General features: G+C 46.1%; 1 protein-coding gene across 5 annotated transcripts in view; it reads left to right on the top strand.

The window, feature by feature from the left end:
* The window catches only part of MAD1L1 (mitotic arrest deficient 1 like 1), a 1,517,492-nt gene that overhangs the window by 499,835 nt on the left and 990,921 nt on the right, over positions 1-26,736 (top strand). For all 5 annotated transcript variants that reach the window (XM_063934609.1, XM_063934611.1, XM_063934608.1 and 2 more), the window contains exon 11: positions 4,138-4,282. In XM_063934609.1, the coding sequence (XP_063790679.1) occupies positions 4,138-4,282 (145 nt within the window). The remainder of the gene's footprint in view (positions 1-4,137; positions 4,283-26,736) is intronic.

Genomic DNA, 26,736 nt, shown 5'->3' with positions numbered 1-26,736 from the left:
TGGGCAAATAACGGGGTTATACACCATTTTTTTCACGTTAAAATGTAGCGGGGACAATTGAATATCCCCCTGAGGGTCATATTTCACGATTTTTGTATTTGCACCAACTTACATGTATCATAAATGTCAACAATCTACAAAAAGAAACTGCAGCTGGCATGATGTGAACAAATGGTCAGCTGGTGCCTTAATTCTGAACTATGATTTAACACCTCACTATAATCTTATTTTTAGCCTACTTCTTGGTGTAAGAGATTCCAGACATTAGTAATCCCCCCCCCCCCCCTCCATCTCCCACCTTGGCCATAGTTGTAAAAGTTTCCATGCAGACGCCAGCTGAATATATTGAAAGCTCTCACCTTTAGTGTGTTATCTGTACGTACTGATGGGAGGAAACTGCCACTGGGATTTGCATGCTTTTTTTTTTGTTGTAAACTAATTAAAACTGTGAGTAGAAGTAGCAATGGAGTTTATGCAATTAAATGATCTGTTTTTCTGGGCAAGATTTAAAGCCTGAACAGTGAACCTTCCCACCTGAATGTGCAGTTGAAAAGACTCTATTTCACAGCTGGTGATTATAACATTGAACTATAAAGAGTTTGGAATTAAACTGTATCTTAAAATTGCTTTTCAATTTATCAACAGTAACACATTGTTGCTTTTGCTTTGTACTTTTTAATCACTTCTTCGCCAAGAAAGAGTCAGATCTGGTAGTAATGTCACTTAAATATACTATTAGGCAGTGCACAGGGATAATTACATTTAATTCGAAGATGGCATTTTTCAAGACTTTGTGGCTTGCCCTTAAGTCCACCTCCCCACACGAGCTGCTGGGTTTGTTTGAAGGCAGAGAACATTTCTTTAAAGTATAAAGTAGCTCAACAATACACATCTCTCTTTTTTATTAGACACATGCGTTTTTGCATTCATTGGGGGAGATTTAAATGTTTGAAAAGTCAGTTGGGAGTCTGTTTTTTCCTATCTAATAGGGAAAAACAGACACCCAACCGACTTTTCAAACATTTGAATTCCACCCATTGTGTTTTATGATTATGCTAGGATTACTGCAAGCAAATGCAACATGTCTTCCGGATTGGCGTTCTCCTTGGTTGATTGTTTGGCAAAGGCTTGTTTGTGGGTGGAGTTGCGTAACAAAAACTATTTAAAATAAATTGTAATATTGACAGCAGCAAAAAAAGCTACGTTGCTGTTTTAATGTAGGTAACTTGCCAACTTGCACTGGTAAATTACAAGGGTGTGACTGTATGTTAAATTCTACATAATTGGGCACTGTTTGTGTGTTCTGGATTTTACATGGGTGTACACATCACCGCATTTCACAACCACAGAATGAGTAGATTTTAGTGGTGGTGGGTGAGTCTCTGTTCCCTGCATATAGTATTTCAAAGGTTATGGATCAATGGGTTGATCTGGATTAGGTCTACAGTCAATAGGTTGACCACTATTGGTCAAAACTGACATAGTCAACACGAGACAGGCCGACACATGAAAAGGTCGACATGAACTTTTTAAACTTATTTTGGTGTCTATTTTTTGCGTAACATGTTGAGGAACCCCAATTACCACACCGTGTCCCCTTGCATGGCTCGACTGCGTGCAAGGTGCCCTGCAGTGCCCGGCATAGGGTACTATTCCCAATCGTAGTCCACGTGGATGGTAAAGTATGAAAAAGTTAAAAATAAAAAACTTTTTTAAAAGTGACGTAGACCTGTCCCGTTTCGACCATTTTAACATGTCAACCTTTTCCTGTGTCGACCATATCAATGTTGGCCAGTAGTGGTTAACCTATTGACTGTCGACCTAATCCATGTTGACTTAACATCCGGACGCTGACTTTAAAATTCTAATTTGAGTTTCAAAATTTTAAATTAGTTAATGGACAGTCAACTTCCTACACTTTAGGGGCTGAACTTGCTATAAATGCCCCCACTACTTGACACTCATTTGCCACAAAAATGCTTCCAAATAGCTCTTCCCACAAAATTCACCTACTGACCCAAAAATGCCTCAAGTCCCCAGTCCAAACATATGCTCCAAATCTCTATTCCAGCTTCACTCAGACCCCATCCGAATGTCCCACTCATTGGTAAAGCCACCTATACCAATCTTATATTCACTTATTTTAATTTTATTAATGCCACCCTAAAAGTATTGATAAACTAGTCACGCAATCTGGAACCTGTAGACCCCTTTGTGTTATGTGGAGGTTGTCATGTGATGTACCAAAAGAACAATATCACCACTTTATCCTTTGGCGCTCGTTGGTCAAAAAAAGACAATTTCAAGATTCCACCTCCTCAAGTGTTCCTCCAAGAAAAGCAATTTCTTACAGCTTCTATACACTCAAGAAATAGAAGAAAGGAAATCTCATACTGTATCACCCCATCAATATATTTAACATGCAAGATTGATAATGTAGCCTCCTACCGGAAATGGTGGTCTACTAAATATGTAGATAATAACACATTCACTGGGGCGACTACAGCCGGTTATGATCCCGCTCCTTCCTTCAATGAAGTTTCAATACTCATCCGTTGTATATGTAGGATAAAGGAAAAGCTTTTAATAGTGTAATATTTTTTTTTAATAGATTCCCAAAAAAACCCACAGTATTTTAAAAACAAAGTTTCAAATGGACTCTCACCCGGTCATATGACTGAGGACTGTTTGGTGAAGCTCTCTCGTGGTCAGACGATACAGTGGATATCCGGGTACGCCTGTGACACTGTTAATCCATGTGCAATTGTCTACTTTTTATTAGGTAGACCATATGACCGGGTGAGAGTCCAGTTGAAACTTTTGTTTTTAAATGAAACCTCTTCCCTACCCTAACCCCAACCCTCCCTTGTGGATGCCTATCCCTTACCGTCCCTGGTGCTGCCTAATCCTAACCATCCCGGGTGGTGCCTAATCCACACTGGTGTGGCTTAACCCTAACCCTCCCTTCCCAGCTGCATAAACCTAACTTCCCCCGCCTGGTGCCTAACCCTAACCCCCACTCCCCGGTACCTGACCATAACCTTCCCGTCCCTGCACCCTAATCCCCCTTCTAATGCCCAAACCCAACCTCCCCCCACTGTGGCAGAACACGAGCATGTCCCGCTGAAAGAACTATCGGGAGTCCAGACGCAGGTATTTTGACGCCAGCATCCTGACCCCCATTTGGTATTTAGACGCTGGGTTTATGGCATCCTTCGGGATTCCGGTGACTGTATTTCGACCTCCGAGATCCCGTCCTTTGGAAAATTAACTACATCCAACAGCGGGTGTATCCTGAAAGCATAATGCACAGGTTGTCTTGTCTTTTTGCACTGCCAGCTTATTCCCTTGCTATGCCAATGTAGTAGTAATGAGGTGGGAGGAGAAGCTACAGGACCTAATAAAAGGCTTAACATATAGCAAGCAGGCAGGCATTATAAAAACCAGCTGTAATAGTGGGGAACAACGGACAATGAAAGTTAATGGTGCAGAATTGGGCACTTTTGCAGCATTCATTTTAGGCAGTGCATGGCCTTAAGCCATCGGTTGTTTGCTAAGTGACGGCTCATTTTTACAACAATACTTAATAGTGAGCTTTGAAAATCCCATTCGATCTTACCCGACAGTCGAAACCGAAAATAACAAACATTTATAAAATTGGGAAATAATTGTCCTTTCACTCTGCGATCATTGCGAACAATTTGGGCTTGATGAGTGTGTAATTATGTCATTATTTATTTAAACTCTTTTGTCTTTTTATACCTGACCATTTTTTTCTTTAGCGCATTAATCATCAAACATTGTATGTGGAAAACTACGATTGACTTTAACTTTCTTGAGTTTTACAGATATAATTGGATAATAGAAATTGCCAACAAAACTAAATGCAGAATTAAAACATAGGGGTAAAGTTTTTTCTGTAAACCATTTGCTGCTTTTGTTTGAAAGTGTTGCGAGAGAAGCATTAGAGAACACCTTGAATTTCGGAGCTTCACAATATTAATATTTTGTAAATGCGGTTTTGTTATTACTGCTGTTATTACAGTTCTGTTCTTTATGTATATTGTTTTTAGATTCTTTCGTTTTCAGCCTTTCTTTGTAAGAAATAATGACAGCAATATTTTGCTTTCTCTCCAGTGCGCGGATGGTGGAAAGTGCCCGGCAGAAGTTGCAAGATGAGCTTCTGAAAACACAGAATAGTTTCCTTGAAGAGAAAAAGAGAAGGGAACAGCAGGAGTCACTGGTGAGGCGCCTGCAGAAGAGGGTCCTGCTTCTCAGTAAGGTAAGGTGAACTGGTGTGCTGTGCGCAGGCATTGAGGTATAAAAGTCTGACATAAGACCAGGGCAAGATTAACAATGATGCGGATGGAGTTACAAATAGGCCCATCATCATGGCAGCATAGCCACAATGACCAGGGTAGGCTCCACAGTCAGCCATTAAAAATGAATATTAATTGTATTTCTATTTCTTTCACAAAACGTATACATTTTTGTATTTTTATGTGTTATGGCTAGGCAGTGGGTCTGATAGTGTAGGGCAAGGGTTCCCGACCTCCTCAGCGACAGGAGCCTGGGTGCTGTACTGTGACATTACGAGCAGCACTTGACTTCTGTCACAGTGTAGGAGCCGGCAGTGCAGCCAGACATGTTTCGGGGGGCAGCTTAGCATCTCCGGTAAAGCTGTGCACGCCCCTGAAGTGATGAAAACGGGTTGGGCCACAAGACTGCAGCAAGGATGTAAGAGGACACATCTGTACAGCTGCCATCTTGTCCTTTCACTCTACAGCAGCCATCACATGGTTAGAGTTGTATTTCAAAAACAATTGCTGAGATATTCGCATTGGATGTTTTGCTTGCTGCAGCTAATACACTGATTTTTGCTCGCACCTCTATGGTGCATCTGCTCCAAAACCCTCAATGTTTTACTCTGTTCAAATCCAGAACCTTGCTTGTAGTTTTATTGGCCCCTAAATTGGCATGCTGGGTAGTGTAGACCACACCCCAAATAACTCCTCTTGCTGTAGTTCCACTCTTATGAGGGACACGTTTCACACACAGAAGCAGAACGAATAAAGTATTTAATGCTAAGAATATTAAGAAGTATGATGAAAACCACAAAACTATCCAAATCCTTTTACAGGGACACCACCGATAATCCGACTCTGAAACTGTGCCGGATTTTACATTTTGACAGGTTATCGGAGCTATCAGTGACCAGAGGTGTCTGCTGCATCCTAACCCCCCCCCCCCCCCCCTTGCAGCCCAATTTTACCCAGCATGCCTCCCACAGCTTAACTCCAACCCTACATCCTGACACCCTGCCCCGCAGCCCGACTGCCGCAGCCCGGCTGCCCCCGCCCGCACCCCGACTATCTCCCCCACAGCCTATCTAAGTCCTCCCGCAGCCAAACTTCCACCAAAAGCCGGACTTCCCCCAGCACCTGATGTACTGTATCTGGATTAAAAGGAGTGCCAGACCATCAGGTGCCAGATAATCCAGGGTCTACCTTTACATAAAATCTCCTGCAAAGAAAAGGAGGTAAGGTGACGGTTGTGCACAAGGACATCATCACTGCGCACCATAACCTCCATTCATTGTCTGGAGCGCTGCTAACTAACTGGAGGGTACTGGATGTAGGGTAACGTTTCTCAGTTGTACATTTAAATTAGCATTTCTCTGACGTCCTAGTGGATGCTGGGGACTCCGTCAGGACCATGGGGATTAGCGGCTCCGCAGGAGACAGGGCACAAAAATAAAGCTTTAGGATCAGGTGGTGTGCACTGGCTCCTCCCCCTATGACCCTCCTCCAAGCCTCAGGTTTTTGTGCCCGTCCGAGCAGGGTGCAATCTAGGTGGCTCTCCTAAAGAGCTGCTTAGAAAAAGTTTTTAGGTTTTTTATTTTACAGTGAGTCCTGCTGGCAACAGGCTCACTGCAACGAGGGACTTAGGGGAGAAGAAGTGAACTCACCTGCGTGCAGGATGGATTGGCTTCTTAGGCTACTGGACACCATTAGCTCCAGAGGGATCGAACACAGGCCCAGCCATGGAGTCCGGTCCCGGAGCCGCGCCGCCGACCCCCTTGCAGATGCCGAAAAGTGAAGAGGTCCAGAAACCGGCGGCAGAAGACTTTTCAGTCTTCATGAGGTAGCGCACAGCACTGCAGCTGTGCGCCATTGTTGTCACACACTTCACACCAGCGGTCACGGAGGGTGCAGGGCGCTGCGGGGGGCGCCCTGGGCAGCAATGAGAATACCTTGTTCTGGCTAAAAAAAATACATCACATATAGCCCCTGGGGCTATATGGATGTATTTCACCCCTGCCAGGTCTCACAAACACCGGAGAAGAGCCCGCCAAAATAGGGGGCGGGGCCTATCTCCTCAGCACACAGCGCCATTTTCCTGCTCTGCTCCGCTGCGAGGAAGGCTCCCAGGAATCTCCCCTGCACTGCACTACAGAAACAGGGTAAAACAGAGAGGGGGGGGGGGCACTTTTTTGGCGTTTTTTGATATATTAAGCTGCTATAAGGGAGACAACACTTCTATAGGGTTGTTCCTATATATTTATAGCGCTTGGGTGTGTGCTGGCAAACTCTCCCTCTGTCTCCCCAAAGGGCTAGTGGGGTCCTGTCTTCGATAAGAGCATTCCCTGTGTGTCTGCTGTGTGTCGGTACGTGTGTGTCGACATGTATGAGGACGATGTTGGTGTGGAGGCGGAGCAATTGCCGGTAATGGTGATGTCACCCCCTAGGGAGTCGACACCGGAATGGATGGCTTTGTTTATGGAATTACGTGATAATGTCAGCACATTACAAAAATCAGTTGACGACATGAGATGGCCGGCAAACCAGTTAGTACCTGTACAGGCGTCTCAGACACCGTCAGGGGCTGTAAAACGCCCTTTACCTCAGTCGGTCGACACAGACCCAGACACGGACACCGAATCTAGTGTCGACGGTGAAGAAACAAACGTATTTTCCAGTAGGGCCACACGTTATATGATCACGGCAATGAAGGAGGCTTTGCATATCTCTGATACTGCATGTACCACAAAAAGGGGTATTATGTGGGGTCTGAAAAAACTACCTGTAGTTTTTCCTGAATCAGACGAATTGAATGAAGTGTGTGATGAAGCGTGGGTTAACCCCGATAGAAAACTGCTAATTTCAAAGAAGTTATTGGCATTATATCCTTTCCCGCCAGAGGTTAGGGCGCGCTGGGAAACACCCCCTAGGGTGGATAAGGCGCTCACACGCTTATCAAAACAAGTGGCGTTACCGTCTCCTGAAACGGCCGCCCTCAAGGATCCAGCGGATAGGAGGCTGGAAACTACCCTGAAAAGTATATACACTCATACTGGTGTTATACTGCGACCAGCCATCGCCTCTGCATGGATGTACAGTGCTGGGGTGGTTTGGTCGGATTCCCTGACTGAAAATATTGATACCCTAGATAGGGACAGTATTTTATTGACTTTAGAGCAATTAAAGGATGCTTTTCTTTATATGCGAGATGCTCAGAGGGATATTTGCACTCTGGCATCGAGAGTAAGTGCGATGTCCATATCTGCCAGAAGAAGTTTATGGACGCGACAATGGTCAGGTGATGCGGATTCCAAACGGCATATGGAAGTATTGCCGTATAAGGGGGAGGAATTATTTGGGGTCGGTCTATCGGATTTGGTGGCCACGGCAACAGCCGGGAAATCCACCTTTTTACCTCAGGTCCCCTCCCAACAGAAAAAGACACCGTCTTTTCAGCCGCAGTCCTTTCGTTCCTATAGGAACAAGCGGGCGAAAGGACAGTCATATTTGCCCCGAGGCAAAAGAAAGGGTAAGAGAGTGCACCAAGCAGCTTCTTTCCAGGACCAGAAGCCCTCCCCGGCTTCTGCAAAGCCCTCAGCATGACGTTGGGGCTTTACAAGCGGACTCAGGGGCGGTGGGGGGTCGACTCAAGAGTTTCAGCGCACAGTGGGCTCACTCGCAGGTGGACCCCTGGATCCTGCAGATAGTATCTCAGGGTTACAGGTTGGAATTCGAGAAGTCTCCCCCTCGCCGGTTCCTAAAGTCTGCTCTGCCAACGTCTCCCTCAGACAGGGCGACGGTGTTGGAAGCCATTCACAAGCTGTATTCTCAGCAGGTGATAGTCAAGGTACCCCTCCTACAACAGGGAAAGGGGTATTATTCCACACTATTTGTGGTACCGAAGCCGGACGGCTCGGTAAGACCTATTCTAAATCTGAAATCTTTGAACCTGTACATACAAAAATTCAAGTTCAAGATGGAGTCACTCAGAGCAGTGATAGCGAATCTGGAAGAAGGGGACTTTATGGTGTCCCTGGACATCAAGGATGCTTACCTGCATGTCCCAATTTGCCCTTCACATCAAGGGTACCTCAGGTTCGTGGTGCAAAACTGTCATTATCAGTTTCAGACGCTGCCGTTTGGATTGTCCACGGCACCTCGGGTCTTTACCAAGGTAATGGCCGAAATGATGTTTCTTCTGCAAAGAAAAGGCGTATTAATTATCCCTTACTTGGACGATCTCCTGATAAGGGCAAGGTCCAGGGAACAGCTGGGGGACGTAGTAGCGCTAACCCAAGTAGTGCTGCAACAGCACGGGTGGATTCTGAATTTTCCAAAATCTCAATTGACCCCGACGACACGTCTGCTGTTCCTGGGAATGATTCTGGACACGGTTCAGAAAAAGGTGTTTCTTCCGGAGGAGAAAGCCAGGGAGTTATCCGAACTTGTCAGGAACCTCCTAAAACCAGGGAAAGTGTCTGTGCATCAATGCACAAGAGTCCTGGGAAAGATGGTGGCTTCTTACGAAGCGATTCCATTCGGCAGATTCCACGCACAAACTTTTCAGTGGGATCTGCTGGACAAATGGTCCGGATCGCATCTACAGATGCATCAGCGGATAACCTTATCGCCACGGACAAGGGTGTCTCTTCTGTGGTGGTTGCAGAGTGCTCATCTGTTAGAGGGCCGCAGATTCGGCATACAGGACTGGGTCCTGGTGACCACGGATGCCAGTCTGAGAGGCTGGGGAGCGGTCACACAGGGAAGAAACTTCCAGGGAGTATGGTCAAGCCTGGAGATGTCTCTTCACATAAATATACTGGAGCTAAGAGCGATTTACAATGCTCTAAGCCTGGCAAAACCCCTGCTTCAGGGTCAGCCGGTGTTGATCCAGTCGGACAACATCACGGCAGTCGCCCACGTAAACAGACAGGGCGGCACAAGAAGCAGGAGAGCAATGGCAGAAGCTGCAAGGATTCTTCGCTGGGCGGAAGATCATGTGATAGCACTGTCAGCAGTGTTCATTCCGGGAGTGGACAACTGGGAAGCAGACTTCCTCAGCAGACACGATCTACACCCGGGAGAGTGGGGACTTCATCCAGAAGTCTTCCACATGATTGTGAACCGTTGGGAAAAACCAAAGGTGGATATGATGGCGTCTCGCCTCAACAAAAAACTGGACAGGTATTGCGCCAGGTCAAGAGACCCTCAGGCAATAGCTGTGGACGCTCTGGTAACACCGTGGGTGTTCCAGTCAGTGTATGTGTTTCCTCCTCTGCCTCTCATACCAAAAGTACTGAGAATTATACGGCAAAGGGGAGTAAGAACGATACTCGTGGCTCCGGATTGGCCAAGAAGAACTTGGTACCCGGAACTTCAGGAGATGCTCACGGAAGATCCGTGGCCTCTACCTCTAAGACGGGACCTGCTTCAGCAGGGACCGTGTCTATTCCAAGACTTACCGCGGCTGCGTTTGACGGCATGGCGGTTGAACGCCGAATTCTAAGGGAAAAAGGCATTCCGGAAGAGGTCATTCCTACACTGGTAAAAGCCAGGAAGGAGGTGACTGCACAACATTATCACCGCATTTGGAGAAAATATGTTGCGTGGTGTGAGGCCAGGAAGGCCCCCACGGAGGAATTTCAATTGGGTCGATTCCTACATTTCCTGCAAACAGGATTGTCTATGGGCCTCAAATTGGGGTCCATTAAGGTTCAAATTTCGGCCCTGTCGATTTTCTTCCAGAAAGAATTGGCTTCAGTTCCTGAAGTCCAGACTTTTGTAAAAGGAGTATTACATATACAGCCCCCGGTTGTGCCCCCAGTGGCTCCGTGGGACCTTTAATGTAGTTTTGGATTTTCTCAAATCCCATTGGTTTGAGCCACTCAAATCGGTGGATTTGAAATATCTTACATGGAAAGTAACCATGCTACTGGCCCTGGCTTCAGCCAGGAGAGTGTCAGAATTGGCGGCTTTATCGTATAAAAGCCCATATCTGATTTTCCATTCGGACAGGGCAGAACTGCGGACGCGTCCTCAGTTTCTGCCTAAGGTGGTGTCAGCGTTTCACCTGAACCAGCCTATTGTGGTGCCTGCGGCTACTAGCGATTTGGAGGATTCCAAGTTGCTGGACGTTGTCAGGGCATTGAAAATATATATTTCAAGGACGGCTGGAGACAGAAAATCTGACTCGCTGTTTATACTGTATGCACCCAACAAGCTGGGTGCTCCTGCTTCTAAGCAGACGATTGCTCGTTGGATTTGTAGCACAATTCAACTTGCACATTCTGTGGCAGGCCTGCCACAGCCTAAATCTGTCAAGGCCCATTCCACAAGGAAGGTGGGCTCATCCTGGGCGGCTGCTCGAGGGGTCTCGGCGTTACAACTCTGCCGAGCAGCTACGTGGTCGGGGGAGAACACGTTTGTAAAATTCTACAAATTTGATACCCTGGCTAAAGAGGACCTGGAGTTCTCTCATTCGGTGCTGCAGAGTCATCCGCACTCTCCCGCCCGTTTGGGAGCTTTAGTATAATCCCCATGGTCCTGACGGAGTCCCCAGCATCCACTAGGACGTCAGAGAAAATAATATTTTACTTACCGATTAATCTATTTCTCGTAGTCCGTAGTGGATGCTGGGCGCCCATCCCAAGTGCGGATTGTCTGCAATACTTGTACATAGTTATTGTTACAAAAAAATCGGGTTGTTATTGTTGTGAGCCGTCTGTTCAGAGGCTCCTACGTTTGTCATACTGTTAACTGGGTTCAGATCACAAGTTGTACGGTGTGATTGGTGTGGCTGGTATGAGTCTTACCCGGGATTCAAAATCCTTCCTTATTGTGTACGCTCGTCCGGGCACAGTATCCTAACTGAGGCTTGGAGGAGGGTCATAGGGGGAGGAGCCAGTGCACACCACCTGATCCTAAAGCTTTATTTTTGTGCCCTGTCTCCTGCGGAGCCGCTAATCCCCATGGTCCTGACGGAGTCCCCAGCATCCACTACGGACTACGAGAAATAGATTTATCGGTAAGTAAAATCTTATTTTTATTTGCATGATGCTTTATATAGGACTACTCTACGCCCCTGTCCTCTTACATACTACAGCGTATGTATATAATTATTGTAAGACATAAATATATATATTCTACTTGTTTACAGTTTATTAATAAACAAAAAAAAATGAATTAAGTGTGTGTGTGTGTGTGTGTGTGTATGTATATATATATATATATATATATATATATATATATATATATATACAAGGCAAAATGTCTGGCACTCCCCCATGGGCTATCTGAGCCAAGCTCCTGCTCCGGTGCCCTCCCTCCCAGACTAGGCAGTCTGGGTATGTATAGCTTGGAAAGAACGAGGCGGCACTCAGGAGTCTATGGTGAACGGGTGAACTCTGTCAAGTGTGTGTCCTGAAGACGGGGGCTTGCACCCTGAAACGTCGATAAAGCTACACTTGACAGAGTTCACCCGTTCACCATAGACTCCTGAGTGCCGCCTCGTTCTTTCCAAGAGATAGATATATATATATATATATATATATATATATATATATATATATATATCTATCTATCTATCTATCTATCTAATATAATATAATCCCGAATAGCAGATTTCTATTTAGGAAATTATGTTAATGAGTCGTAAATAACTATAAATACTCCAATGTCTGATAGGCACCACTGTGTGAAGTGAATATATCTTTTTGAAAGTGCTCCTTATTGTCATGTGGAGAGTTTTAAATCTTCATTCACACTCAGTTTATAGAGACTCACTTACGTTAACCTATCAGAATCCTCATACTGTACTACTGCAATATAACGGCTGATCTTTCTGGCCATAACAGACCGTGAAGTGGAGGATGGCTGTTACACAGGAATTCACAACATGACTTTCAGCAGAATCCTATATACATTAATTTTAATGCTGATTTTCAAACAAGCAGTGGACATAGGCAGCAGATTCATCAGTTAATAATAACAAAAACATACTGACCTTTTACGTTTCATTTACCTGAAGGAATGAATAATAACTTTCCGTTATATGTAATAACTGTTGGATTTCAGTATTTCCTTACATGAGGGCTGGCCATTCGGTCATTTTGTGGGAAACTGGTAATGGGAGTGTTCCCGCATTGTATAGCAAATCATTTTATTATTATTATAGCACTGTAATTATGTTTACTTGGAATTACTTATGAGGATCTGTTTAACGGGATGCAATTGACATATCGGCGGTCGTTTAACAGTGTATTTTGTTAAAAGTCAGTCTAAGGGGTGTATTCCATTCCTGTTGTATCCTCTCCGACGGAGAGGATCCGACAGATCATTATTCAATTTGCGGGTGTTTTCAACGACTTGTCCCTTGTTTTCAACGACTTTTCACCCATGCCAATCCGACTTAATTTAAAGTCGAATTGGCGAAAACGGGACAAAAAAAAGGGCGCAAAATTCGCTAAAACTGGTGGATCGGCGACGCCGATCCACCTGTTTTTTGACAGTGTTGGAGTTTCCGACAAGTTGAAAAAACAGCACTTACATTGAATAGGGTGAATCGAAATTCGCCCTAAAAACGTCAAAGTGCAGTTGTTGTTTTTTTTTTTTTTGACCTGCCGGGAATGCCGACAGGAATTTAGTATACCCCTAATTTGGAAGTTAACGTATTCTGTGTACACTAATATTTTTGGTAATTATGGTGAACTGTGTCCACTTAGCTTTTTATTTTTTTTCATTACAACCAAGTTTGATTTCACAATTATTTTATATCCTCCTTACCCCATAATTAGCCACACAATCCCTTCTGAACAAAAGTACTCTACATGTAAAACAAAATCTCTCACTAAGGGGTTGGAATGAACAGAGAATTACCAAAATCTGAGATTTTCGCTGCAGGGTTTAAACTAGGGTTTTTAAAGGACAGAACCTATTTCATGACTCAAAATCCATTTTGTAACAGACAGGGAACATGTATGAAGCAGTGAAAAGAGTGGAGTAGTTGCTCATGGCAACTAATGAGCTGCTACGTATAATTTTATAGACTGCACTTGATAATTGTTACCTCAATGCTGATTGGTTGCTATGGGCAACTTCTCCACTCTTTAAACTGATTCATACATCTACCCCTGATTCTGGCACAGACTATGTTGCGTCAGTGTTTTTTTTTTCCTGTTATTAACCACTTGAGTGGTGTGAGCTTTTCCTATGACTGCCGATATCACTACCTAAATTACTTGCCAGAATGCCATGCGAGTGTGCCGAACCGTTACGCCAAATTGAATTTCTCCTCTGAGCACCGTTGCTGATCTCTGCATTCCGGAGGGGGACTGCGGGTCTATGCTCTTTATATTATGACGGAGGGATTAATGACAGTAGGGGAAGGGGGTATTTCATGGCCTCTGAAGGTTAACACTGGCTACTTGGGAATGGGTGGTAGTAGCTCAATAAAGTTTTTTTGGCCCTGGGGATTGTGGATGATTTGGATAGAAGGAGCTTGCTGCCACTTGGGTGGGGGTGTCTATTCTTCAATGGGTCCTGCAGACTTGGGACTTGGGGTAATATAATTAGGGTTTCATTTACTCTATTGGGGCATTTGTCACTGGGGAATTATGCAAGTTGATATAAGATATACAGTATAACGTGGCTATAGTATATAGTATATATTATAGCTGCTTCCATGCTCTGCATTAGTGTGTAGATCATTATTTTGTTAATTTCTGAAAGGATATCACTGATGTCCTGTTTCTGGAAGTAGTTGCAAAACTGACAAATTAGACCTGAGTGCTACCACAAAAAGTCACTGTGCATTTTCACACAAGATCTGTTTTTCCTGCTTGTTGAATAATTTTTGTATTAAACAATGATTTAGTTTCTTCCGTTATGAACTTTAATATATGCTAATGTAATATCTGCCATACTATAGCAAATAAGTGGAGATGAAAGAAATTTGCAGTCTGGTGCAAGTGATCATAGTTCGGTTCCCCTCCGAGTGCTAATGTGCCACCGTTCTGCCACTTGATCAAAGAGGAAATGATGTGTGATCTAGTCCCCTCTGAGCAAGTGTAAATGTAACGCTCCAGAACCCCAGGCTGAGCGCAAGGTACTTTCTGGCAGGTTAGTTAGATGCCCAGTGTCAGATCATTAATAAGACCACCCCGCAGCTCCGATTCTTACTAATATATGTAGATATGTTCAAGCAGTTTGACATTTAACATGGATCATTATATCAGAATGAGCCGATATTTATAGTAATTTATTATAAACCGTTATTTATATTGCAGCATTTAACAGAGAATATTTGGCCATTTACATCAGCCTCTGCCCGAGTGGATCTTACAATCTATATTCCCTACCACATGCAGGCATATACACTCTAGTGTTCATTTTTGTCTGGAACCAATTAACCTACCAGTATATTTCTGGATTATGGGAGGAAACCCATGCAGGCACAGGAAGAATATACAAATGCCGCACAGTTAGGGCCGTAGTGGGAGTCGGACCTCAGTGCTGATAGTCAGTAATGCTAACCATTAAACCAACCGTGCCAGCCAATTTGTATTTTCCCAGAGCGACTAAGGAAATAGCTCTGGGGATTTAAAGACATAAAGGAAAACCATATACAGAAACTGGAAAGAAAAGCAACAAACACAGTAAAAGTTGCAGGCGGACGCTCACACTTATCTGTAGCTTTTCAGCTGTTTTTGAACTCGCAGTATGTAGCTGGGGATTCTGGGAGTTCTAGTTGGACAGGCGGCGGGCCGCAGACTCCTTTAGATTAGTTCCAAGGCTGCTATCCATATTGGATGGTTGCAGAATAACGAGATTCATTCTGGTTCCTGCAGACATGTTAAATCACAACAGTTTAGGTAAATGAAAAAATATACAGGCTGCCAGTGTATGACAATGAAGACTGAAATTGCTTGTTACATTGTTACATTGCTGCTCGGTGTCGTTTCATGGCTTGGGAGAGAAAAAATAATTGAGATGCAACTGATTTACATAGCCTGCGGCGATTCCTATATCAAACTGAACAAACATAACAGTAATAAAGTTTTTTTTTTTTTTTTAAAGGGGTGTTCAACATAGCGTGTAGGTTAATTATATATTAACAGTTTTCTCTGTGTATGGAGAGAGGATAGGCTGTGTCCATTGCTTCTTCCTGGATAATCTCATCACACTCTGGAAATTAGAGCCAGAATACATATTTTGCCTGAAGTTATAAAATTTAGATTTTTTTATTTTATTTTTTTTCTCCTCCAATATCACCTTCAGCTTCTAGAGGAAAACATGGCATGCTTGTGAGACCGTAGCAAGAGCTGGCCTCCAATTACAGTTGTATGTGTGATGGAAATAGGAAATCTCCATGCAGAGTATAATCCCCACTTAATGCTAAGAACATTTGCATCATTTTCTTCTGCTGAAAGAGGAATCCCTGCGTGCAGCTTTTCTTGGCCATTCCGCTTGTGTGCCGGAGATTTCAGCTGACATGTTCCAAGTGATTCTGATAGTATCCCTTGCATCCCCTTCATTGTTAGCTAGTAGGGAATTCGGCAGGGTGGTGGTGGTATATTTTATTACAGTGCAATGTCTCTGAGGTATGTTTGGAGGCAACAGTCAGGAAAGAGACGAGCTGTAGGTCACACCTCCCAGCGGTCCTGATTTGAGGGCATTGTCTCATTGTACCAATAGTCAGCATGTTTGCTCAGACTTTTGGGAAGTTGCCATAATCTCGGCAACCTACTACAGCAGGTGTGTGCGGCAATTCAAGGATCTTTAATGTACAGTGATTTAAATCACCGCTGAAATGCTAAGATCTCACACACGCAAAGAAGGTTTCCGCACTTACATAGCCTTGACTTGTCCCCAAAATGGCATGATCATACCCCTTGTCCTGATTCCCTCAAGATCATTGTTGGGCAGCACATTCTTTATAAATAATCCGCTAATGTCTGTCCCATGTTCTGCTGTACATGCATGCGTAGTGGGGACCGGAGCGCACCCACCCTTCCAACAACTCCTATTGCTAGGGAGACAGAACAGCCCCCAAGCAGAAGGGGAGAAAGCCATGCTGGGAGTTACATATGAAGCTGTGGGACGGATTCAGAGAGTGTGTGTATGGGGGGGTGGGATGAAGCATAGCAACAGATGGAGGAGAGCTGGACGTGGATTGGGAAGGTGCGGATTGTGGTAACCTAGCATATGCATGGTCCCTTTACTAGTGTAAAAATATTGTTAGTATTGGGGAGATCCAGCTAACTGTAAGGTCCTTTTTGAATGCATTTTTGGATTTTTTGGTACTGTTCACATCCTATGTAATAAAAGCCAAGTCTGCTCCTCACCTCTGTTATGTGTGCTGGTGGTCACTAGAGGCAGCCACGTGGACCAAATGATTTCTTTGTGTGCTGGAAGCTGACACGGCTCAATTTGAAAGTGAAACTGCAGGGAGATGTTACAGCATCCTAACCTGGGGGTAGGGGCAGATATGGACTGGGGAAGAAAGAAAGAGGGCAGGAGGATTGGCCCAGATAGTGACTGGGAAGAGGAGGAGGGTAGGGGCAGATAGGGCATGGGGGAGGAGTTGGGTTCGATAGGGACTGGAGAGAGAATGGAGTGGTAGGGGCAGATAGGGACAGTGGAGAGAGAGATATTCAGATATTTTTTTCAATAAGGTCACCACTGTGTGACACGGAGACACACACACACACACACACACACACACACACACACACACACACACACACACACACACACACACACACTCTCACACACACTTTCTCTCTCTCTCTCTCTCTCTCTCTCTCTCTCTCTCCCTATGTACACTGCACACCCCCACCATATACTGCCTCTGTATACACTGCACCCCTGTCCGCTTCCATATTCTTCACCCCCCACCATATACTGTCCCTATATACACACTGCACCCAATACCCCTTCATATAGTGCCCTCTATATACAGGGCACACCCTCCTCCATATACTGCTCCCACCACACACCGAATACCCCAGTTTACTTGCCGTCCTGGGACTCTGCAACAAGTAACAGCAGTAATCAGGATGCAGAAACCACCAGACGGTCCCCCATCACTCAGAGAGGAGGCATCAGGGACACGTCTTGCCACTTACCGGCGGGGGGAGAAGGTGAAAATCTGGCAAGAAGAGGTGAGAACCTGTGTCGAGTGAGCAGTCTGTGACCGGGAGGAGAAGGGGCTGGTGCTGGGGCTACAGATGATGCGAGTGCGGAGGAGACAGATTACCGGCTCAGTTGCTTTATATACTGTATACTGCGCGCTTATGGAGGGGCGGGATCCTGTGCTCATCCCTCCCACACCCCACACAGGTCATGTCCAGACACCTCCGGCTACCTGGGTGATTACAATGACAATTAGTCTCCGTATAGATATTCTCTTGTCCATGAGATGTGACTTTCAAACCATCTTTCTCCAATTAAGTGGTAGAGCATCCCATGTAATAGTATCCTTGAAGAATATGTAATAAAGAGAAGAAATAAACGTATATAGTGTAATACTGTGAGACTCAAATTCCTTTCTTTCTTAGTAGGGGTGATAGGTCTTAATTGGTGTTTTCGTCACCCGTTATTTTCAACCGTGTAAATGGGCTGGCATACCGTATTCACACCACAATGGAGCGAATTCCTCTCATGAAGGTATCTTTCACTCCATCATATGACACCAATCCTTGAACAATATTACTCTTTTTATGGGGTCACCCCACGATGCACAAAATGAATAGCAGACAAATGGGTGTACCCAACTTACAACCACAACTGCTGCGATATTCGCGTAAAGGTATCTTTACATCGGCAAGACGCCTTTAAATCTAATTTCTCTGACGTCCTAGTGGATGCTGGGAACTCCGTAAGGACCATGGGGAATAGCGGCTCCGCAGGAGACTGGGCACAACTAAAGAAAGCTTTAGGACTACCTGGTGTGCACTGGCTCCTCCCTCTATGAGCCTCCTCCAGAACTCAGTTAGAATTTTGTGCCCGGCTGAGCTGGATGCACACTAGGGGCTCTCCTGAGCTCTTAGAAAAAGAAAGTTTATTTTAGGTTTTTTATTTTCAGTGAGATCTGCTGGCAACAGACTCACTACTACGAGGGACTAAGGGGAGAGAAGCGAACCTACCTGCTTGCAGCTAGCTTGGGCTTCTAGGCTACTGGACACCATTAGCTCCAGAGGGATCGAACACAGGCCCAGCCTCGGTCGTCCGGTCCCGGAGCCGCGCCGCCATCCCCCTTACAGAGCCAGAAGCAAGAAGAGGGTCCTGGAAATCGGCGGCAGAAGACTTCGGTCTTCATCAAGGTAGCGCACAGCACTGCAGCTGTGCGCCATAGCTCCCCAGGCACACCACATACTCCGGTCACTGATGGGTGCAGGGCGCTGGGGGAGGCGCCCTGGGCTGCAATATTAAGTACCTTGGCTGGCAAATAACACATAATATAGTCATAGAGACTATATATGGGTAAAATACCCCTGCCAGATATACATAGAAAAAAGCGGGAGAAGTCTGCCGAAAAAGGGGCGGGGCTATCTCCCTCAGCACACTGGCACCATTTTCCCTCACAGCTCCGCTGGAAGGATCGCTCCCAGGCTCTCCCCTGCAGTTTCCAGACTACATAGGGTAAAAAAGAGAGGGGGCACTAAATTTAGGCGCAATATTGTGTATACAAGCAGCTATTGGGAAAAATCACTCAGTTATAGTGTTAATCTCTGTGTTATATAGCGCTGTTGGTGTGTGCTGGCATACTCTCTCTCTGTCTCCCCAAAGGGCTTTGTGGGGTCCTGTCCTCAGTCAGAGCATTCCCTGTGTGTGTGTGGTGTGTCGGTACGGCTGTGTCGACATGTTTGATGAGGAGGCTTATGTGGAGGCGGAGCAGGTGCCGATAAATGTGATGTCACCCCCTGCGGGGTCGACACCTGAGTGGATGGTTATGTGGAAGGAATTACGCGACAGTGTCGACTCCTTACATAAAAGGTTTGACGACATAGCAGATGTGGGACAGTCGGCTTCTCAGCCTGTGCCTGCCCAGACGTCTCCAAAACCCACAGCGGGCTTTAAAACGCCCGCTACCTCAGATGGCAGACACAGATGTCGACACGGATACTGACTCCAGTGTCAACGATGATGAGACTAGTGTACATGCCAATAGAGCCACCCGTTACATGATTACGGCAATTAAAAATGTGTTGCATATTTCTGATATTACCCCAGGTACCACAAAAAAGGGTATTATGTTTAAGGAGAAAAACTACCAGTGGTTTTTCCCCCATCTGATGAATTAAATGAAGTGTGTGAAGAAGCGTGGGCTTCCCCCGATAAGAAACTGGTAATTTCTAAAAAGTTACTAATGGCGTACCCTTTCCCGCCAGAGGACAGGTCACGTTGGGAGACATCCCCTAGGGTGGATAAAGCGCTCACACGTCTGTCAAAAAAGGTGGCACTACCGTCTCCGGACACGGCCACCCTAAAGGAGCCTGCAGATAGAAAGCAGGAGGCTATCCTGAAGTCTGTATATACACACTCAGGTATTATACTGAGACCGGCTATTGCTTCAGCATGGATGTGCAGTGCTGCAGGTGCGTGGTCAGATTCCCTGTCGGAAAACATTGATACCCTAGACAGGGACACTATATTGCTAACCGTAGAGCATATAAAAGACGCTGTCTTGTACATGAGAGATGCACAGAGGGATATTTGCCGGCTGGAATCTAAAATAAACGCAATGTCCATTTCTGCCAGGAGAGGATTGTGGACTCGGCAGTGGACAGGAGATGCAGATTCTAAAAGGCACATGGAAGTATTGCCTTACAAGGGTGAGGAGTTGTTTGGGGATGGTCTCTCGGACCTCGTTTCCACAGCGACAGCTGGGAAGTCAGCATTTTTACCCCATGTTCCCTCACAGCCAAAGAAAGCACCGTATTATCAGGTACAGTCCTTTCGGCCCCAGAAAGGCAAGCGGGTTAGAGGCGCGTCCTTTCTGCCCAGAGGCAGAGGTAGAGGGAAAAAGCTGCAACATACAGCCAGTTCCCAGGAACAAAAGTCCTCCCCCGCTTCCTCTAAGTCCACCGCATGACGCTGGGGCTCCAGGTACGGTGGGGGCCCGTCTCAAGAACTTCAGCGACCAGTGGGCTCGCTCACGGGTGGATCCCTGGATTCTACAAGTGGTATCTCAGGGGTACAAGCTGGAATTCGAGACGTCTCCCCCTCGCCGTTTCCTCAAATCTGCCTTCCCGACAGCTCCCCCGGACAGGGAGGCAGTGCTGGAGGCGATTCACAAGCTGTATTCTCAGCAGGTGATAATCAAGGTACCCCTCCTTCAACAAGGACGGGGTTACTATTCCACAATGTTTGTGGTACCGAAACCGGACGGTTCGGTGAGACCCATTTTAAATTTAAAATCCTTGAACACTTATATAAGAAGGTTCAAGTTCAAGATGGAATCGCTCAGGGCGGTGATTGCAAGCCTGGACGAGGGGGATTCCATGGTATCACTGGACATCAAGGATGCTTACCTGCATGTCCCCATTTACCCTCCTCACCAGGAGTACCTCAGATTTGTGGTACAGGACTGTCATTACCAATTCCAGACGTTGCCGTTTGGTCTGTCCACGGCACCGAGGGTATTTACCAAGGTAATGGCCGAAATGATGATACTCCTTCGGAGAAAGGGAGTTTTAATTATCCCGTACTGGGACGATCTCCTTATAAAGGCGAGGTCCAGGGAACAGTTGTTGATCGGTGTAGCACTAGCTCGGAAAGTGCTACTACAGCACGGCTGGATCCTGAATATTCCGAAGTCGCAGCTGGTTCCTACAACGCGTCTACTGTACCTGGGGATGGTTCTGGACACAGAACAGAAAAAAGTATTTCTCCAGTAGGAGAAGGCCAAGGAGTTGTCATCTCTAGTCAGAGACCTCCAAAAACCAAAACAGGTGTCGGTGCACCACTGTACGCGAGCTCTGGGAAAGATGGTGGCTTCTTACGAAGCAATTCCATTCGGAAGGTTCCATGCAAGGATCTTTCAGTGGGATCTCTTGGACAAGTGGTCCGGATCGCATCTTCAGATGCATCGGCTGATAACCCTGTCTCCAAGGACCAGGGTGTCGCTGTTGTGGTGGCTGCAGAGTGCTCATCTTCTAGAGGGCCGCAGATTCGGCATACAGGACTGGGTCCTGGTGACCACGGATGCCAGCCTTAGAGGTTGGGGGGCAGTCACACAGGGAAGAAACTTCCAAGGACAATGGACAAGTCAGGAGACTTCCCTACACATAAATATTCTGGAACTAAGGGTCATTTACAATGCCCTAAGTCAGGCAAGACCCCTGCTTCAACACCAGCCGGTGCTGATCCAGTCAGACAACATCACGGCGGTCACCCATGTAAACCGTCAGGGCGGCACAAGAAGCAGGATGGCGATGGCAGAAGCCACAAGGATTCTCCGATGGGCGGAAAATCATGTGTTTAACACTGTCAGCAGTGTTCATTCCCGGAGTGGACAACTGGGAAGCAGACTTTCTCAGCAGACACAACCTCCACCCGGGAGAGTGGGGACTTCATCCAGAAGTCTTCCAAATGGTTGTACACCGGTGGGAAAGGCCACAGGTGGACATGATGGCGTCCCGCCTCAACAAAACGCTAAAAAGATATTGCGCCAGGTCGAGGGACCCTCAGGCGATAGCTGTGGACGCTCTGGTAACACCGTGGGTGTACCAGTCGGTGTATGTGTTCCCTCCTCTGCCTCTCATACCCAAGGTACTGAGAATAATAAGAAGGGGAGGAGTAAGAACTATACTCATTGTTCCGGATTGGCCAAGAAGAGCTTGGTACCCAGAACTTCAAGAAATGATCTCAGAGGACCCATGGCCTCTGCCGCTCAGACAGGACCTGCTGCAGCAGGGGCCCTGTCTGTTCCAAGACTTACTGCGGCTGCGTTTGACGGCATGGCGGTTGAACGCCGGATCCTGAAGGAAAAGGGCATTCCGGAGGAAGTTATCCCTACGCTAATTAAAGCTAGGAAAGAAGTGACCGCAAACCATTATCACCGCATATGGTGGAAATATGTTGTGTGGTGTGAGGCCAGGAAGGCCCCAACGGAGGAATTTCAGCTAGGTCGATTTCTGCACTTCCTACAGTCAGGGGTGACTATGGGCCTAAAATTGGGCTCCATTAAGGTCCAGATTTCGGCTCTATCGATTTTCTTCCAAAAAGAACTGGCTTCACTACCTGAAGTTCAGACATTTGTTAAGGGAGTGCTGCATATTCAGCCCCCTTTTGTGCCCCCAGTGGCACCTTGGGATCTCAACGTGGTGTTGGATTTCCTAAAGTCGCATTGGTTTGAACCACTTAAAACCGTGGAACTAAAATATCTCACGTGGAAAGTGGTCATGCTGTTGGCCTTGGCTTCGGCCAGGCGTGTATCAGAATTGGCGGCTTTGTCTTGTAAAAGCCCTTATCTGATTTTCCATATGGATAGGGCGGAATTGAGGACTCGTCCCCAATTTCTCCCAAAGGTTGTTTCAGCGTTTCATTTGAACCAGCCTATTGTGGTGCCTGCGGCTACTCGTGACTTGGAGGACTCCAAGTTGCTGGACGTAGTCCGGGCCCTAAAAATCTATGTTTCCAGGACAGCTGGAGTCAGAAAGACTGACTCGCTGTTTATCCTGCATGCGCCCAACAAGTTGGGTGCGCCTGCTTCAAAGCAGACTATTGCTCGCTGGATCTGTAGCACGATTCAACTTGCACATTCTGCGGCTGGACTGCCGCATCCTAAATCTGTAAAAGCCCATTCCACGAGGAAGGTGGGCTCTTCTTGGGCGGCTGCCCGAGGGGTCTCGGCTTTACAACTTTGCCGAGCAGCTACTTGGTCGGGGTCAAACACATTTGCTAAATTCTACAAGTTTGATACCCTGGCTGAGGAGGACCTAGAGTTCGCTCATTCGGTGCTGCAGAGTCATCCGCACTCTCCCGCCCGTTTGGGAGCTTTGGTATAATCCCCATGGTCCTTACGGAGTTCCCAGCATCCTCTAGGACGTCAGAGAAAATAAGATTTTACTCACCGGTAAATCTATTTCTCGTAGTCCGTAGTGGATGCTGGGCGCCCGTCCCAAGTGCGGATTGTCTGCAATACTTGTATATAGTTATTGTTTAACTAAAGGGTTATTGTTGAGCCATCTGTTGAGAGGCTCAGTTATATTTCATACTGTTAACTGGGTATAGTATCACGAGTTATACGGTGTGATTGGTGTGGCTGGTATGAGTCTTACACGGGATTCAAAATCCTTTCCTTATTGTGTCAGCTCTTCCGGGCACAGTATCCTAACTGAGGTCTGGAGGAGGGTCATAGAGGGAGGAGCCAGTGCACACCAGGTAGTCCTAAAGCTTTCTTTAGTTGTGCCCAGTCTCCTGCGCTATTCCCCATGGTCCTTACGGAGTTCCCAGCATCCACTACGGACTACGAGAAATAGATTTACCGGTGAGTAAAATCTTATTTTTTCGTCCCTTTACGGTCCCAGTATATGCAGGCTCTCAGGCTTTTAACTAGCTAGCTTTTATTTGTGCACAGGCAATCTATGTTTTAGTACCATAACATCCCACCAGGCTCCTATGGGACCTCACTCTTCATTGAATTTCACCTTTGATGTTATTTTTCTCAAAATGAAAAGCAAAGATGGACAGTATACTGGTGTAAAGTAGATTAGAAAGAGCACCTTCTCCTTTAAATCTTGGCTGTAATGATTTGTCAGTGGGGTCCTGAGGTTGTGAATTAGGTGAACATTGATTAAAGTCGACTGATTGTTTCAAACAATTGTGTTTCTGAGGTGTCTTTGAGACAATCAATACTAATCATATAAGTGACTTGCTGTGGCCTATAACTGCAGTGCTCACCGCCAGAAGCTGCTCTGTGATTAACTATTTTCTGAATGTCAGACAGATCTCAAACCGTCTAATTCATCATACAGGGCTTATGTGTTCCACAGCCTTATGTCTGATAATGAAGGTAGAATTCTCATGTTTCCTAATTCAATAACTGATCAATATCAGACCGTTTCACATTTCAATGAAAAAGTATAGCATCTAGTAAATGAATTACCTTTATTAGGATTCATGCAGTCTTACATGTGAAATAAAGGATCTCTCTCACACACACACACACACATTCACTCTCTCTCTCTCTCTCTCTCTATATATATAATATATATGTGTGTGTGTGTGTATATGTGGCTTGAATCGCCACTCAGCCGCTGATAACAAGTATTTGCTCCGGTGCCATCAGGAGAAAAGCTATAGCATGCACATCAAACAGGCAGCGGACACTCAGAGACTGGGTTCAGTTATAAATGTGGAAACAATGTGTTTAATCCATCACAGCAATCCCAACGTTTTGGGGCCACAACGCCCCTTTGTCAAGATTTTTTTTTGTATCACCTTGACAAAGGGGCATTGTGGCCCCGGAACTATATATATATATATATATATATATACACCCCCTTCAACATCATTATATGTACAATCCACCCTGGCATTGCCTAATTGAGTTCAAACCTTAATTGTGGTACCCCAGAGCTTACAGCCACTGATGAAGAGATGGAAAGTCTGTTTTGCGTACGGATCCCGTGGGTCTTCGCATTGCACATGTAGTGGAGCTTTGCATAGGGTACTGCAGGCCAGGAAGAATTGGGCACTACTCAGGCTTATCTCCAGTTACAGCTGGAGAAACGTAACTGGCTGTAAGTGGGTCGGTCACATGATGTAGGTAAAGTTCAGAGTGGGCGTGACTGAAGCAGTTGCAGGCTATACAGAGTTGTGGATTGGAGCAATTGTGCCCATTTTCAGGTGGTTCTTTTGCACCCTGTAAATGGCTGATATAATTGCCCACTGATGATGATGGTGGCTTTGGAACCAAGTATGCGGATACTGTTGAAATGTGTACAGTTGTGAGTGTAGGCAGATAAACACATTTAGCCCAGAGCATGCATTGCATGAGCAATTCCAGCTGACTTCTGTTCTGCATTGTCCCCACTATGAGGTGAGCAGCATGGGGAAAACACAGGGGTGATTATAAAGGTTATTTCTCTAGCATCCATAAGGGATATTAGGACAGATTATTACGATGGGGTATAGACGGGTCCAACGGAGCCAGTGCACTTTAAATTTATACAACTGGGTGTGCTGGCTCCTCCCCTCTATGCCCCCTCCCACAGGCAGTTTAGAAAAAAATGCCCTCAGGAGAGGATGCACACTTGTAAGCTCCAGAGTTTTTCTTCAATTTCAGTTAAACTTTTACTTATTTCGGTAAGCTGTTTGGGCAACAGCATACCTGTGCCGTGGGAGTTAGGAGGGGGAGGCGGTCATCGGCCTCATGAGGTGCTGAGCCGCTTCTCCGCTGCAGGACAACCGTCCTGAGGGGCTCTTTGTTCAGTGGGTCACTGCGCCTTAGCTGTTGCAGCCGCAGCTTGCCGCACACCCCTGACAGAGCCTGAAGGTGATCGTCGTGGCGAGTACAAACGAGGGGCCCCGCTAGGGGGGACCCCCAGTTCATTGTGCGGCAGAAGCGTGGGTGAGGCGTTCGGGTCCCTCCTGAGGGGGACCCGCGGGTGCCCCTGCGTGAAACTGGTGGGAGGTGTGTTGTACCAAGCATTTATGTGAGGCTACACAGCCTGTGGAGACATAGCTAGTATAAAACTTATTAGTAGCTCCGTCACCTTAGCAGGGGGTGGAGCTACATCAGAGCGGGCTCAGCGGCATTTTGGCGCCTTCTTCTGCATAAGCAGCAGCAGCCTCATACAGCACCTCCAAACAGTCACAGGATCACTGGTACAGGGTGTAAGGGGGGGGGGGGGGGGGGGGGGAAGCCGCTATTAGTGCACAGTTTACATTCCTCTGGGGAATTTTCTGTACAGCAGTATAACTGTTATATATTACTACATAAAATGCTGACAGTCTCACTGGGCTGTACAGCGTTGGGTGCGCTGGTATCCTCTCTTCTGTGTCTCCTCTCACATGCAATAGGGCAGGCTTGTATTGTATTCAGTCTGTGTTGTATGTGTATTGTTACTGTATTTCATTATGGTGAAACAGGAGTCATGCAAAGTGTGTAATGCCAGATCCTCCCCTATTTCATCGGGCTCCATATCCTGTGAGCAGTGTAGTCAGTCATCACAAAATGCTGATAACAACATGGGGGAGAGTCCAAAGCCCTCCTGGCTGGGGACTATAAAAACTATGATGTCTGATATATCATCTCAGCTCACTGCCAATGCCAACAAAACACAAGAATTGCAACAAGTATTAGCTAGCCTAACTGCCAAGGCTGATGCTTCCCATTAGTGGGGTTTCCATCCCTACACAGGGTATCAAACCCCTCCTATTGGCCATACGGGATGTGTTAAAGCTACCCCTGGAGGATGCTACTGAT

This window comes from Pseudophryne corroboree, chromosome 7 (genome assembly GCF_028390025.1).
Source record: "Pseudophryne corroboree isolate aPseCor3 chromosome 7, aPseCor3.hap2, whole genome shotgun sequence".
Lineage (NCBI taxonomy): Eukaryota > Metazoa > Chordata > Amphibia > Anura > Myobatrachidae > Pseudophryne > Pseudophryne corroboree.
This window is presented reverse-complemented; position numbering and strand designations above follow the sequence as displayed.